The sequence below is a fragment of the Lissotriton helveticus genome, chromosome 3_1 (genome assembly GCF_964261635.1).
Source record: "Lissotriton helveticus chromosome 3_1, aLisHel1.1, whole genome shotgun sequence".
NCBI lineage: Eukaryota > Metazoa > Chordata > Amphibia > Caudata > Salamandridae > Lissotriton > Lissotriton helveticus.
In genome coordinates this window covers 912,098,098-912,111,837 of record NC_136061.1, presented here as the reverse complement: position 1 = coordinate 912,111,837, position 13,740 = coordinate 912,098,098, and the positions used below count along the sequence as shown (strand labels likewise).

At 44.0% G+C, this 13,740-nt stretch overlaps 1 protein-coding gene across 3 annotated transcripts in view; it reads left to right on the top strand.

Moving 5' to 3' along the window:
- RRAGC (Ras related GTP binding C) overlaps positions 1-13,740 on the top strand; it is a 112,237-nt gene that overhangs the window by 22,260 nt on the left and 76,237 nt on the right. For all 3 annotated transcript variants that reach the window (XM_078681241.1, XM_078681240.1, XM_078681242.1), the window contains one exon: positions 5,262-5,376. In XM_078681241.1, the coding sequence (XP_078537367.1) occupies positions 5,262-5,376 (115 nt within the window). The remainder of the gene's footprint in view (positions 1-5,261; positions 5,377-13,740) is intronic.

Genomic DNA, 13,740 nt, shown 5'->3' with positions numbered 1-13,740 from the left:
TGAAAACTACCTACAACTGTTTTATAGCAAGATATTCCTTACCCCCCACCAAAAAAGGAAGAAAAGAAAACCAGTTGGTCTAGAGAAGTGGAAGTTCAGCCGGTGAGTAAAATCATCTATATGTTACACGTAAACAGTGCCATTGTGCAAGGTATGAGAGTCATGTCAAAAGAGCGCATCACGGACAGCAGCATGTTACCAGAAAATAACTGTGTCCATAAATATCACAGCGTAGGAAATCAACTGGCTTCTGAGAAAGAGTCCTTGATAATCTCCAATGCTGCAAAGAGTAAGCGAACGAAGTTCTGTTAAAAGTATAACAATGATGATAGTTAAGTTGTGTCAAAGATGTGACAACCCCATAATATAGGTTTTAAGACCTGTAAACCTGGCTATATTCAATCCACTTGCCATCATTAAGTGGATGGAAGAACCCTGTTTCTACATCCTCAAATCAAATTTTTTTTTAATGGAAATACTGCAGTATGTCACCTCTCATGCAGTATATAGATATATGTTAAGTCTGCTGAAAAACGGGTATACCTCCGGTATCTTACAGCTCCTCCTGCAGTGCAAAATGCCAGCCTAAAATCCAATGTTGGGTGTATATTAGAATGCAACAAAATAACTGTTATAGGCATGTTATTCCTGTGCTAGAAGTCTTTATCTTGCACCCATAATTAAATACGAACCAGGTCCTGGAAAACATCTTGTGCTACCTGCATTTGTAAAAATACGAATGTTAGAATTGGGATTTCTGGTTGGCTAAGGTTTGAACCATTGCCAGGCAGAAACCACCACTCTAGTCGGGGTAAGGGAGTTACACTCCTAAAATAACCCCTGCTCACCCCCTCGGTAGCTTGGCACGAGCAGTCAGGCTTATCTCAGAGGCAGTGTGTAAAGCATTTGCACATAACCAACAGTAATACAGTGTGAACACTCCAAACGGACACCACACGAGTTTAGAAAAATATCCAATATTTTTATGTACTCAAACAAGACCAAACACGATAAAAATCCACAGTACTTAATAAATGCGTTGCAAGAATGTCTTTAAACTGCAAAGTTACGTTGAACACACAGTGCAACGAGTCAGTAGCTCGGTCCGAGCCTACTGTGATGCTGAAAACAGAGTCTCTCAATTCCAACATTGTACATGGAGTAATGTTAGATGTCTAGAATCCTCATTCAGTTTTATTTGGTGATCCTCCTCCGTTTTCCCACTCTGATACTAAGGGATACCCGTATGACCATATTCGCAACTGGAACAGTTTGTCCATAAGCTTTATATGCTTAACATAACCATGTACGCACTCTGTCACATCCGATAAAACCTTCAGAAAACTCCTTCATGAACTCCGATTGCAAAGTATTACACTACTCACCGACACCTGTGGCATAGATTTGTGATCAAGGGTAATTCCCAATTGTTTTTGATGTGGCTAGCTCAGCACTGTCACCCACTACAGGAACATACACCTTACTGTCAGTAGTGTGTCTCCTAAATTTAAACCAGGCGTCAAAGTATCCCAGAAATTCATTGTTTTTGTAACAATAAGTGTATGTTCAAACATAAGGGTCTTTAAGCTAATATTTCCCTTTGAATTTCTCTGCAAGGTCAGTGTCCGAGATCAGTGTGAGCTGTGCTGCAGAATCCATCATCCTGGAAATATCCTCTTCATTCAGGATAAACAGTTCACACTTAAAGAAACCAACATCACAAGCACTCTCCTCCTACTTGCAAGACCAGTCATTCAACTCACAAGAAACTTCAGAAACTCTCTTGTTGGTTTTAGTGCTTCTACACATTTGGCATTATGCTCTTTCTTTCCTAAATACTTTCTAGACACTCTTAATGGCATGGCAAATCCTTGTATTGTAACAGACACCTCTAAATTTTAGTGGTTCTTTCATTTAAGGAAGGAGTTACTATTTGGTGTCAACTTCCTGGATGCCTACTATACAAGCTTTTTCTTTGCATAGATCCTCAACACATGCTAAGATGTTTAACCTGTATGGCAGTAGTTATAACTGCTTATTTTTGGGACCAGCTTTGAGCCATAGTTGTTTCCCATTTACGTTTTTTTCGCATTTACACATTAATATGAACTGCCCCTTATTCTCTCCTCAGTACTATTACCAAACTTGCATGTAAAGGCAAGTTTTTGTAACCCACTCGCATGTTCCTCCATTGTTTCATCTCTTATACCAAAATTATATCTTTCAAAGGGAGTTAACACCTCAGGAAGGTAATGCTTGTCTAATGTTTTGATGCAAACATTTTCATTGTGAGGGAGTCTTCCTCGTCATCAGTTAAGTTGGGCAAAGTCTCAAAAGCATCTTGACCTTCTGGCCGCAGACAGTGAAGAAGTAGTGAGACTTTCTAAAATTTACGCCACAAACCTTTACATAACGTGCAAAGACTTCATTTAGACCACTAAGAGGAGAAAGAATGGAAGGAGGAATATTTTACATTTTCAATGGAGAACAATATTAAAAATGTGTAATTGGAAAGAGTGATGCCTTCAGGTTAAATTGAAGGATGAGTTTATTAGTGGAAACAGGTGAGAGCCAGGCAGCACGGCTTCCAGTCCACGGAGCAAGCAGTAACTGACTCCTGGACTGGAACGGCGTCTGAGAGTCCAACCAGCATTCCATTCCTTGCTCTCAGAACATACAGTACATAGTAATACAACATAGCACATCCCCCACCTTTACACAATGAAATATAATAAAGTAAAAAACAAATAAGGCAACATTTAAAACTCTCTACAACCACATGACAAACTCCTTGAGCCACCCTGGAAGCACTCTCTTCCTAGTACCACAAACACTGTCTGCTCCTTGTCCAAGTAATAAGGTTCTGTGAGGAGTAGAAGAGCTCACAGAGTAAAATGCTGAGGAGTGCATAGTGAAACAGGTGAGGTGCCAGTATGTTAGGCACAAGCAGGATCCATTGGAGCTTGAGGCCTTCATGAAATATGCCTGTGACAAACAGTGCGGAAGTCAAGTAATTACTAATTGTACACAGGTCGTCCATAAAGTTAACACAGTACCATAGAAGCACCAGTTTGAACACAGAGATACATTGCTGTAACAGAATTGGTTAATTTTCAGATTGTCTCCACATATTGTAGTCCAATGAAACATCTGTGGCAAAGGAGCAATAACTAAACAGTGTATTTTTATATCCGGCTCCTGAGAAGAGGATCCAACCATCAACTCGTCATAGTCAGATCTGCAATAATACAGCATGTTTATAGTTCTATTCTGCACATAGTTCCAACCTGACAAAGAACTCTGAGCGCGGGTCCAGTATGAAGACTGGACTGCTGATCCTCCTGAATATCACAGTAACTGGTTGAGCATGCGCTCTGTTACTAAACACTGCTTGCTGCCTGATAGCTATACTTCTCTGCCCCAACTAATTCTTGCTTTCTCCCTCTTGCTCAGCCACAATAACACAAAAACAATGATATGCAAGGTAAATTAGAAGCATAGCTGTGTGGAAAAAGGAAAGGTATCTGCCTAAACATGATCAGCTTATGCTAGCAAAAAAGAAGCTAATAATTAAACACACTAGTGGGCAGCTTTCTTGACTAGATACCATTCACTTGTACCATTGTTTTAAGGGTTAAATATGACTACCCCATTTAAAAAGTCATCTGCCAGCCACCCTGAGGTAATAATATAATATAATGATATGATGTGTACAATACCATTCTAAGATGGCCACTCAGAAAACATCTCAACGGGTTGCCATCTTAGAACGGTCATATGCTTTGTATTGTTGTACAGATCCAAGAAAGCCAACCTGTTGCTTCTAAAGCAGATACCTAGGTTGGAAAAGTAAAACGATACACTTCACCCTTTCAAGATGGCCACCTGGTTTAGAAATATTTACCATGGGGGATATGGTGCACTGAAAATGAAAGGAGCATCAAGCAAGTAGACCAGTAACACTTTCTGGGGAGCTGTATATGCTATAAAATTAAAAACAATAAAATAAAAATGAGAGAAACAACAAGGATATATACAAGGAGAAAAATAGAAAAAGTAAGTCCTTGCCCACCAACCTAGCAGTGAACCATATTCATAATCAGGTGGATGTGCACATGCGATCAGACAAAGTGAGTTGCTCCGATGCAAATCGGGTTAGTGACTGAAGTGGACGGACCTATTCTTCTATGTAAAGTCCTCTCTACCCAGGGTATGTGCGAGAGGAAAACCAACACCATAACCTTTGTCTGTTATTGTACTCTTTAAGCTTCCATGTAACAGAATACCTATTGACAGCCTTTAACACAATGTATTAACAATCCACAATTAAAGGCCTCTTGACCTTACGATATATTTGTCACAATAGCGATTAAGGCCTACTGCCGTTGTTGTAACATTTCATAATAAAGAGATCAGACATATTGCATGTGTCAATACTTTTCCTGCGGATTAATAAGGCATATAGCCTTTATAGTTGGCTTGGCACTATTACCTACTCGGGCATACTATATTTAACGTAGGCTTTCCTCCAAGTCAGTGTTCTTATATGGTGTTCTAAAATTCCACAATTGCAATCGGCAAAACAACATATAACCCATCCTTAGAATGCCTAACGAGTATTCTCCAAGTGCAGATTTTGTACTAAATTTGCTTCAATGTATGTCTTTCCCAGCACATATATTGGACCCATTGCATTTGCCATAACTTTTAATAATAAACCGTTCAGAGTTATGGCTTTCCACAATAGAAAACCTATTAAGCATGTAGCCTTTTATTATTGGCTTGTCGCTATAAACACCTTTCTTCTTTATTGAACATAAGCTTTCCCATATTTCAAAACACACTGTTAGTTTTTCAGTGGTAACACACACCTTTTGCCAATCGAAAGCTTGCAGGGAGAAAGCAACGCATTGGTGACACCCAAGCACCTGTCTCAGTACAGCTTCTTAAATCTGTGTTTTTCCATATCACAAAAGGTATGGCAACCACTTTGCTGTAAAGCCAATCCTGAAAATGTGATCATTTCATTTCACTTCAGACTTAAGGTAACGTGGTGGATTATGTCATAGAGGCATGCATAGGGCACTTCTTGGATAGCTGAGGTTCTGTTTAAAAAATGATTTTTGCTGGGCTGGTATTTCTATAAAGTAGCAAGCAGTTGATTTGAATAGTAGCCTGAATTTAACCTCTGTTGCACATCCATCGGTTGCTTGCATTGTTGGATAACATTTTAGTTTTTTAAAGTACCTTCTTTCTTCCAGCTTTTATCTGACTAGCATATACGACCACTCCATATTTGAAGCATTCAGTAAAGTGGTGCAGAAGCTCATTTCTCAACTACCAACATTGGAAAACCTGCTGAATATTTTTATTTCGGTAAGTGAATCTTTAGGATGTGATTTTTCCATGGTAGTTTAATTAGTACTGAAAGTTTACATAAGAAAGGTGACCAATGGTTTGTGTGAGCTTGTTAGTATTGTTTTTCCCTGTTCCCTATGGAGGCAAGAAAGGTTTGAGTCCGGAGCTGTTCCTTGCTCAGCCCCTCTACACTTCTCTCTTTCAGCTTCTTTTGCTTTTCCTCAGGGTACTGGGATTTGCAAAAGGTGCAATTTAGAAAGGACAGTTAAGATTAGAAGTCTCCATTAGCCCTCACAAACATTTCTGTTAAAGCTTTAGTTTTACCTATTTTTTTCCTTTCAATTATTTTTCAGCAGGATTATGTAAACTGTTCTTCTAATGGATATTGTCTGATTACGATTCTTTTCTCGAGCTCCCCTCCCAGCCCCAGACTATATTTGGTACTTTCTTCTAGCAATTTGGGACCACTGGCCTGAAATGGTTCAGTTTGGAGTCATCATTAGGGTCTTGCAATGATCCTTTACACAGTGTCACCCATTTCTGATAGACTTAACTGGCAGAGAATCAGGAACCAGTGCCAAAGAGATTTCTTTTCAATTTTCTTATCAAATTGTTGTGTGTTGTTACACAAGTCTTTGGGCTTCAGGCCCTGCTCTGCTGGCTGCAGACATATGTCTGTATGTTACACCCATCCTTCTTGCATATGCTTCCTTGCGAAAGGACAAGATGTGCCATAACGGAGCCTCTGCATTCCCTAGTGCTACTAAGAGAGTGTAACTATTATATTTTTTTTGTTCCAGTATCTCTTTATCGATGTTGGTACAAAAACCCACCAATGCAATACAAATTACAAGAGTTATCACCCACAGTGGACGTTCAGGCACAGTCAATAACATGAAGTTACTGTAACCATCCCGTAAATGGGGGATCATAACTTTTAGACTGGGCATAAAGTTCCTGCTGCAATAAGAAGTCCAGTTCCAGTCCACAAGGTCCACCTATCGCTCCACACCTAACATAACTCAGATAGACAATTGTCCCATATCGCTGGCAAAAACATGTGCTAGTGCTCACCCCATGGCCAACCTGCCAAGTCTACAGCGACTGGGTCTAGTATGCTCCCACCACTTCTATGTGTGTGACTGTCAGTTGCCCTGCCCCAGACAAGGACTTAGTTTGGTTCAAGTTTCACCCCACCCTGCTTCATGGCGGATTCTCATCTGTTTTGGATTTAAGTGCTCTCAAAAAATCATCCCATGTGTCTGCTGGAGGACCTTTAAGACCCCATGCGTGCAAGTCACTCCAGGCATCCGTCTCCACTGTCCCCCATTTAGGGAGATTCTTTACCATCAATGGTGGCTTTGTACTTCCAGACCACAGCAATATTCAGGTTAATCAGAGTGTACACCAAGGCTATGAATGTGCTGCATATTAATCTGTTTTGTGCTTGGTATTAGTTCCAAGAGACGCTTTTTCCGGTGACGGCGAGTGTAAGCTCGGCCATAGCCCCCCACCACTTCCTCCCTGTAGCGTACTATTTCTGGGTATGGCCAAACTAAATGTTGGAAAACTGCTGTATGTGAAGGGCATCTAGGGCAATTCAGCACCATTCTAGGAAACATGCGGTGCAATCACACCTGGGTGAGGTACTTCTCATGAAAGTAATTTAACTGTCTAAGCTTGAGACTCGGGTTATGAGACACTGTGCTCATGTACCTCATTGCTCCTTCCCACTGCTGGACGGTAAATTGCTGCCTAACTTGACCACCCATTTACCCTATAGGCCAGGCCCTCAGCAAGGCTGGCGCCCAGCAACCCATTGTATAACCGACTTAATGTTCGGGTACACCCACCATGTCTCAGCATCAGACCCAACAGCTCTGGGGGCGCCTACAGTGCACTGTAATTCAGGAAGTGCCCCGGGCTGGCTCAGTATTTCTCAGTCACCTCTGGGAGTGTTTTGCAGTATATTATGTTCAAACATATCCCTCACTGTGGACAGCCCACTATCAGTTCAATGCCTTGTGTTATGGTGTGTGATTTGAAGTAAAAAGCAACTCTTGATAGAACAGAGAAAATGTTTTGACCTCTTGCGTGAGGTGGATGTGTTAAAGCCGTCCTCTGCACCAGTGCTGAGGACTGCTCAAACATATCCAGGCACCTGAGGCAGAAAAACCTGATGGTGCGAGCACCAGGGGGATATCCTTTCATTTATATCAGCCTCAGGAGCTGGGGGCTGATATAGCACCCAATGCTGTTTTTCCCCTCTGAAACGACGACCCACGTGCTGACTTAATTTCAGTGAAAGTGAAACGAGACGATCAACTCATTTCACTTTCACTGCATCGGTGCTCGGGGGCCTTTCACAACCTACCAAGCACTATTGCGGACGGGAGAGGCATAGTTTGAGAGGGGATCCCTTCTTGTGGATCGCTGCAGGAGCGCAATACACAAGCGGGATTCCACCCACTAGACAACAGGACTATTTTTTTATTTTTTATTTTTTTTGTGAGGAGGGGGGGGGAGCGGCACCCTGCACTGTTAGTGCTCCCCTCCAGGCCCACCAATCTGTTCCCACCCACCACCACCCAGAGGCAAATTGGATGTTCTTACCATCAGTCTGACCCGAGGGGAGCAGGGGGTAGGGCAGAAAGCCCATTAGACCACACGGCAGTCTATTTAGAGAGGGGAGCGCCTCAAACCTGGTATTTGGCTAATCCATCCCTCCCCCCCCAAGGCCCAAACGTCTTTCTGCCTCCATGGGGGCAAACTGGAGTTGGTTGCCTCCAATCTACCCTGGTTGGGGACCGGGGGTCAGAAAGCCCACTAGACATTTGGCCCAACCCCGCCCCTCAACTGACCTGGAACAGTCTTTCTGTTCTCCCTGGGGTAAGATAAGAGGTCTTTCATTGCAGTCTGCCCCAGTGGGAGGGGCCTGACCATCCATTCACACATCAGACCTAGTCTTCACCATGACTCTACAGCGGTCATTCTGCTTCACCGCCCCTCCCCCACCCAGGAACTAAACCATCCCAATCTTTTTGGCAAGAAGGGTATTTTGTTATGGTTTAATGCTTTTTTGTCTTTTATACATATGGGTAGCAGAGTTGGACTAAGTCCCAATATTGTCCTACTTCTGTTCTGAATTGGCTGCTCTTTTCGGGCTCGGGTCAGCTGCCACAAAGTTGATGTGCCTTGTGTGGATCTCTTGACATTTTCTTACACACAATGCCATGCAGATCTCAAACGTTGACTAAAATTGCACATTTTCCTTGCATTTCTGTGATGTAAACTTCCAGAATCCTCAGGGATCCTCCAAGGTCCTACCACCCTGACTTGCCCTGATAAAAAGGTTACCCCACTTGTGTGGCTGGTCCTAACGTCTGTGATACTAAAGTGCCCAAAACGCAATGTGGAGAATTCACCAATAGGGGTAGCTCCAGTGTTGACATCTGGGAGAGTCCAGGGTGGTATGTCTTGGGTGGGTCCCACAACATTTCTTTACCCACAATGTCCTGCAAACCTCAAACCTTGCCTACAATTACACATTTTCCTTGCATTCCTACCACCCATCATTCCCCCATTTGTCCCCCACTTCTGTGTCCTAGTGTACCCGACAGGCACAAATCAAACCAGGGTCAGTGAGAGTCGTTCTGCGAGACTCCTATTGACCTTGGTCTGATGCTTGGGGTAATGGCAGGTGGTAGGAAACATGTAGCTCCCTGCCGATTTCAGAAGTTTTCATCGCAGAAATGTGAGGAAAATGTTTTTTTTTCTAGTCAAAGTTCGAGATTTGCAAGTGCTTCTAGGTAAGAACATCTTTTGAGAGACGCATAAGCCACTCCACCCTGGTTTTCCCCAGGTGTCCAGTTTTCAAAAATGTACAGGCTTGCTAGGTTTCCAAAAGTAAATGCTGAGCTAGGGCCTAAAATCTTCAGCTAGCCACACTCCAAAATGGGTCAGTTTTCAGTGAAAATGTGATGTGTCCGTGTTGCATTTTGGGGCCTTTCCTGTTTAATGCACTAGACCTACCCACTTAACTGTGGTACCAGTTTTTATTGGGAGACTTGGTGTAATGCTGGGTGATAGGAAATGTGTAGCTTCCAGCAGATTCCAGAAGTTGTCCTCGCAGAAATATGAGGAGAAAGGTTTTTTTTGTGTCAACGTTTGAGGTATGCAAAGCGGCCTCGGTAAGAAAACGTGGTGAGAGCCACACAAGTCAACACCCAAAGAATTCTTGTATGTGTCTAGATTTCCCTAGTTGCCTGCTTACCTAGGGCCCAAAATTCACAGCTACTAACACAGAAAAAAGGGCCAGTTTTCAGGCGAAAAAATGTATTTTTCTGCATTTGTGCCTTCCTAATGTGAGGCAGTGTGTTAGAAAGAAGAAATGTTGATGCCCTCTGAATCACATGGGTACCCACGCATTCAGAGATGTGCTAATAACCAGTGCTCATAACCTCTGTATCTGGTGTCTATTTCAGAAATACAAAGGTTTCTTTGATACTAATGTTTCCCTTGTTCTATTTTATCATATAAATTTCTCTGTACCCAGTACACCATGAAAAAACATAGTAAGGTTAAGCTAGGTACAATGGGTTCTTGGAGAACCAACCCCATATATCCCCACAACCAGAAGGATCTAGCAGACCTAATGTTATATTGCTTTTGTAAATCGACCATTGTGACAAGAAGTTACAAATGGACATTTTTGTCAGAAATTGCCTTTTTTCATATTCACTTCCAATAATTTTTATTTCAACAGTTACTTCCTTTGGGAAACCCTTTCGGGATCTACACCAATGACGCCTTGCTGAATTTTGAATTTTCTACTTTTCAGAAATGTATAGCTTTCCCAGATCACCTATGGCGTTTACCCTGGGATCCATCACAAATTAGAAGTCGGTTTAAAGCACAATAATTAGGAAAAACTTGCTATTTCTATGGAAAATGCCAAAACTGGTGTAAAAAAAAGTTTTTGGGTTCAGCTCTTTATGTTCATGATAGCTGGGAAAATCATGACTTAAGCACAGCAAACATTTTGTTGATGCCATATTTAGGATAAAAACCAAACGTTTTTTTTGTGGAGCACCTTTTTCCTGTTTTTTCACACAAACCCAACATTTTGCTATATTTTTACTATTATCATAGTCCCCTTCAGGGGAATCCACAAAACCTAGCTATCCTTGAATTTCCCAAGGGTGATGGGAAAAAAAGCGTGCAAATTTGGCGTGGATACCTTATGTGAAAAAAATTATGGAGGTCGAAGCGCAAACTGCCCTAAATAACCAAAAAAGGGTTAAGCAGTCTAGTGAGAAAAGTTCTAGCAACGGAAGGGTTAAGAAATAGACACAAGCGAGGGATTATTTTGCCAGAAAGAAGAACCAGAGATGCCAGCTTTTATGTTTTTTGCAGTTTTCTCTATTTTTGACATTTGTCTTTCGCAAAGTTTCCTCCAAGTTGGATGTTTGGCATCGGTGATGTCGGGGGTGGAGGTTCCGTTAGATGCTAAATGGCTCCTTCTGATGATTAAGGGAGAAATAGACTGTCCCAGATATGCCGGTCTATGGCTGGCCCGTGCGGTAGGGATTGTCAAAAGGAACATTTCACGGAAATGGGAACGCCACAGCTACTGACTTTGAAAGAATGGGAAAAAGACCTAGATTGGTGTCAGCGAGCAGAGGAAACAGTATACAAAAGCAGGAGATGTGTTAGGAAGTGGGAAAAGTTATGGGCACCCTGGTGCAAATACCGAATGTCGATTGGGGGGGGGGGGGGGGGTCCCGAACAGGCGCAATGATGCGATCCAGCAGGGAAGCCAGGCAGCGGCCTCCAGGTACGCCTTCACCCAAGACCAGAGAGAAGTGGTTGTGCGTATTCAGTCCCTCGTCGACCTTCCATGAAACAAGGGGCTCCATATTGCTTCCAAGGGACAACAAAGAAATGACTCCTGTTATTGATGTATATGCACATGTGTTTTTTAGGTTTTGCCTGGCGAAAAGATGCGCTCTGCGCATCTTTTTCGCGCAGGCGAAAACCTGATGAGAACTGTAGTGTGGCTTTGGGTCGGCCCTCGTCATTCATTGGCTGGCTCCATAAATGGAGCCTAGCCATTGGACGAGGGGCCTGTCCGTCAATGCCGGACCAGATTCGGGGGCGTTCCCGAGATTCTTTGGCTTTTGCCGACGTCACGCGACGTCAGCCGAAAGCCGGGAACGCCCCCGAATCTTCTGCAGTCCCCGGCCCGCGACCAGGAAGCCAGGCAGGCCGGGGGCGGAACTGCGGGACACCCCCGTGACGTCATTCCCGGGCCGCGCTGTGATTGGCTGCCGGCCCGGGACCTGACGGGGAAGACGAGCTGCTGGGTTAAAGACGAGCTGCTGGGTTAAAGTCAATTCTGTAGATTTCTCTTTCTTGGAATATACTTCAGTTGTTTTAATGTCAAAATATTCCGTATGGCTGAGTGTGTACCCCTGGAGGGCATTTGCAGCAATATCAGGATCCATGGCGTTTCCGATTGGAAACGCGCTGCCCGGCAACGCCGACTCGGGGATGTTAAGGGTGAGTTTATTTTCACTAAACGAAGGCGCGTTGTCATTCACGTCAATTATCTCTATTTCAAGGCGATGCATTTCCAATGGGTTATCAATAACCAGCTCTAAATTCAGTTTACAGGTAGGGCTCTCTGCGCACAGCTCTTCCCTGTCAGTGCCGTTCGCTCGTCAGTAAGACGCCCTTGTTCATATTCACCTGGAAGTGCTGCTTCTTGGCTCTCGACATCAGCTTCAGCCCGCGGGAGTTCAGACCGATGACGTCAATGCCCAGATCCTTGGCGAGGTTTCCCACGAAGGTGCCCGGGTCCAGCTCCTCGAGGACGGAATATCTGATCTGCCCCCGAGCGAGGTCGAAGCAAGTGCAGAGCAGGCAAAGCAGGCGCCATTTCACCGGGCACCGCTGGCTTGGAAGTGCCATGCCTTGAATAATCCACAGTGTTGTCTGAATGAAAAATCCCAGGTAATGTTGCTGATTAGAAAGGTTGCTGCTGGTCAGTTACGAATCATTGCTGGGCGGAACCGTGCCATCCAAGAACGTCGTGTAGATAGGTTTTCCATGTCATTGTTTTCCCGTCAGCAGAGGTGAGGTTTACAGTTTAATCGTGCTGGTATAGCCACCTTGTGGAATTATTACGAATGCTGCGATTTTTGCTATCCTTTCATTTGAGCCCCCATGTTATGAGCATGGGCGCCTTAGCATGCCTCGCATCCCTTCTTGGTTAAAACACAATACTTTTATATTTTATTTCCACACAAAATGCTAAACATGTTTTCACATTTCGGATGTTGTCCAGATAGACGATTTTAAGATGCTCTTTGCATACATTTCCATGTTTGCATAAACACACGTTTGGCAGTGACGCCGTGTCGCCAAAGCAGAGCAACGTGTGGCCCAGGCGTGCAACGCCCATTGTGATCAAAGGGCTTCAGCCCCCCCCCTCCCCCGCCGTGTGTGTCAGCCCGGCCGAGACAGTTCCCGGGCACACACACAGCACCCGAGTACTTCACCACAGGTCTTTGTAAGACCTTTAGCCTGTTAATGAGGTGTTGAAGTGTTTCACCCCTTCTCAGAGCGCCTGCTGCTCCACTCTGCAGTTTGCCTGAAAAATCAGCCCCCCCCCCCCGCCCCCCCGCCCGGGGCAGGACGGCAGCAGGCTACAGCGGCGAGACAAGAGTGCAGAACATGCCGCAATAAAGGCCCAGCACCCAGCACCCCTCCAAGGTGTGATAACAAAAGCGGGCAGCATATCTGTAGCCTCTCTGGTCTGCAAGGCAGGGAGTCATAAAAGACGGAAAGGATAGCACAGCAGCTGGCGGGTAAGAAAGGGGACAACTGAGGAGAGCTTGTATAAAAGCACAGTCAGCTAAAGATAACGAGGGTTTATCTGAAGAAGAAGAAAGGGGCAAACAAACAATATTAGAGAATAGACTGCGGGCGCGGGGCAGTGGGTTTAAAACAAAACAGCTGATGGATGAGATGAGGATCATCTGATGAGAGTCGGGGTTGGCAGAATGGTATTTTAAGTGGGGGAGGGGTATCCTAGAAAAAGCAAGATAAGGAATTTGAGGAGATGAACGAGGGGACATTTAAGATGAAAGGTGCTGTGACCACCTGAAAAAAGAGAAAATGAAAAGAGACACATGGGACATCGGAGGGGACATGGGGCTAATTAGCAAGGGCTAGGGACATCAGAGGGTAGAGGTATCCTGGCATCCAAAAAAGTGTTATCTAAAGCGTGGGCAGCAGCTGAATAGAAAAATTATTTCGAGGGGAGGGTGGTAGTGCGTTTGACAAAAAGGGAAACCTGATAGTTACTTTTCAACAGTC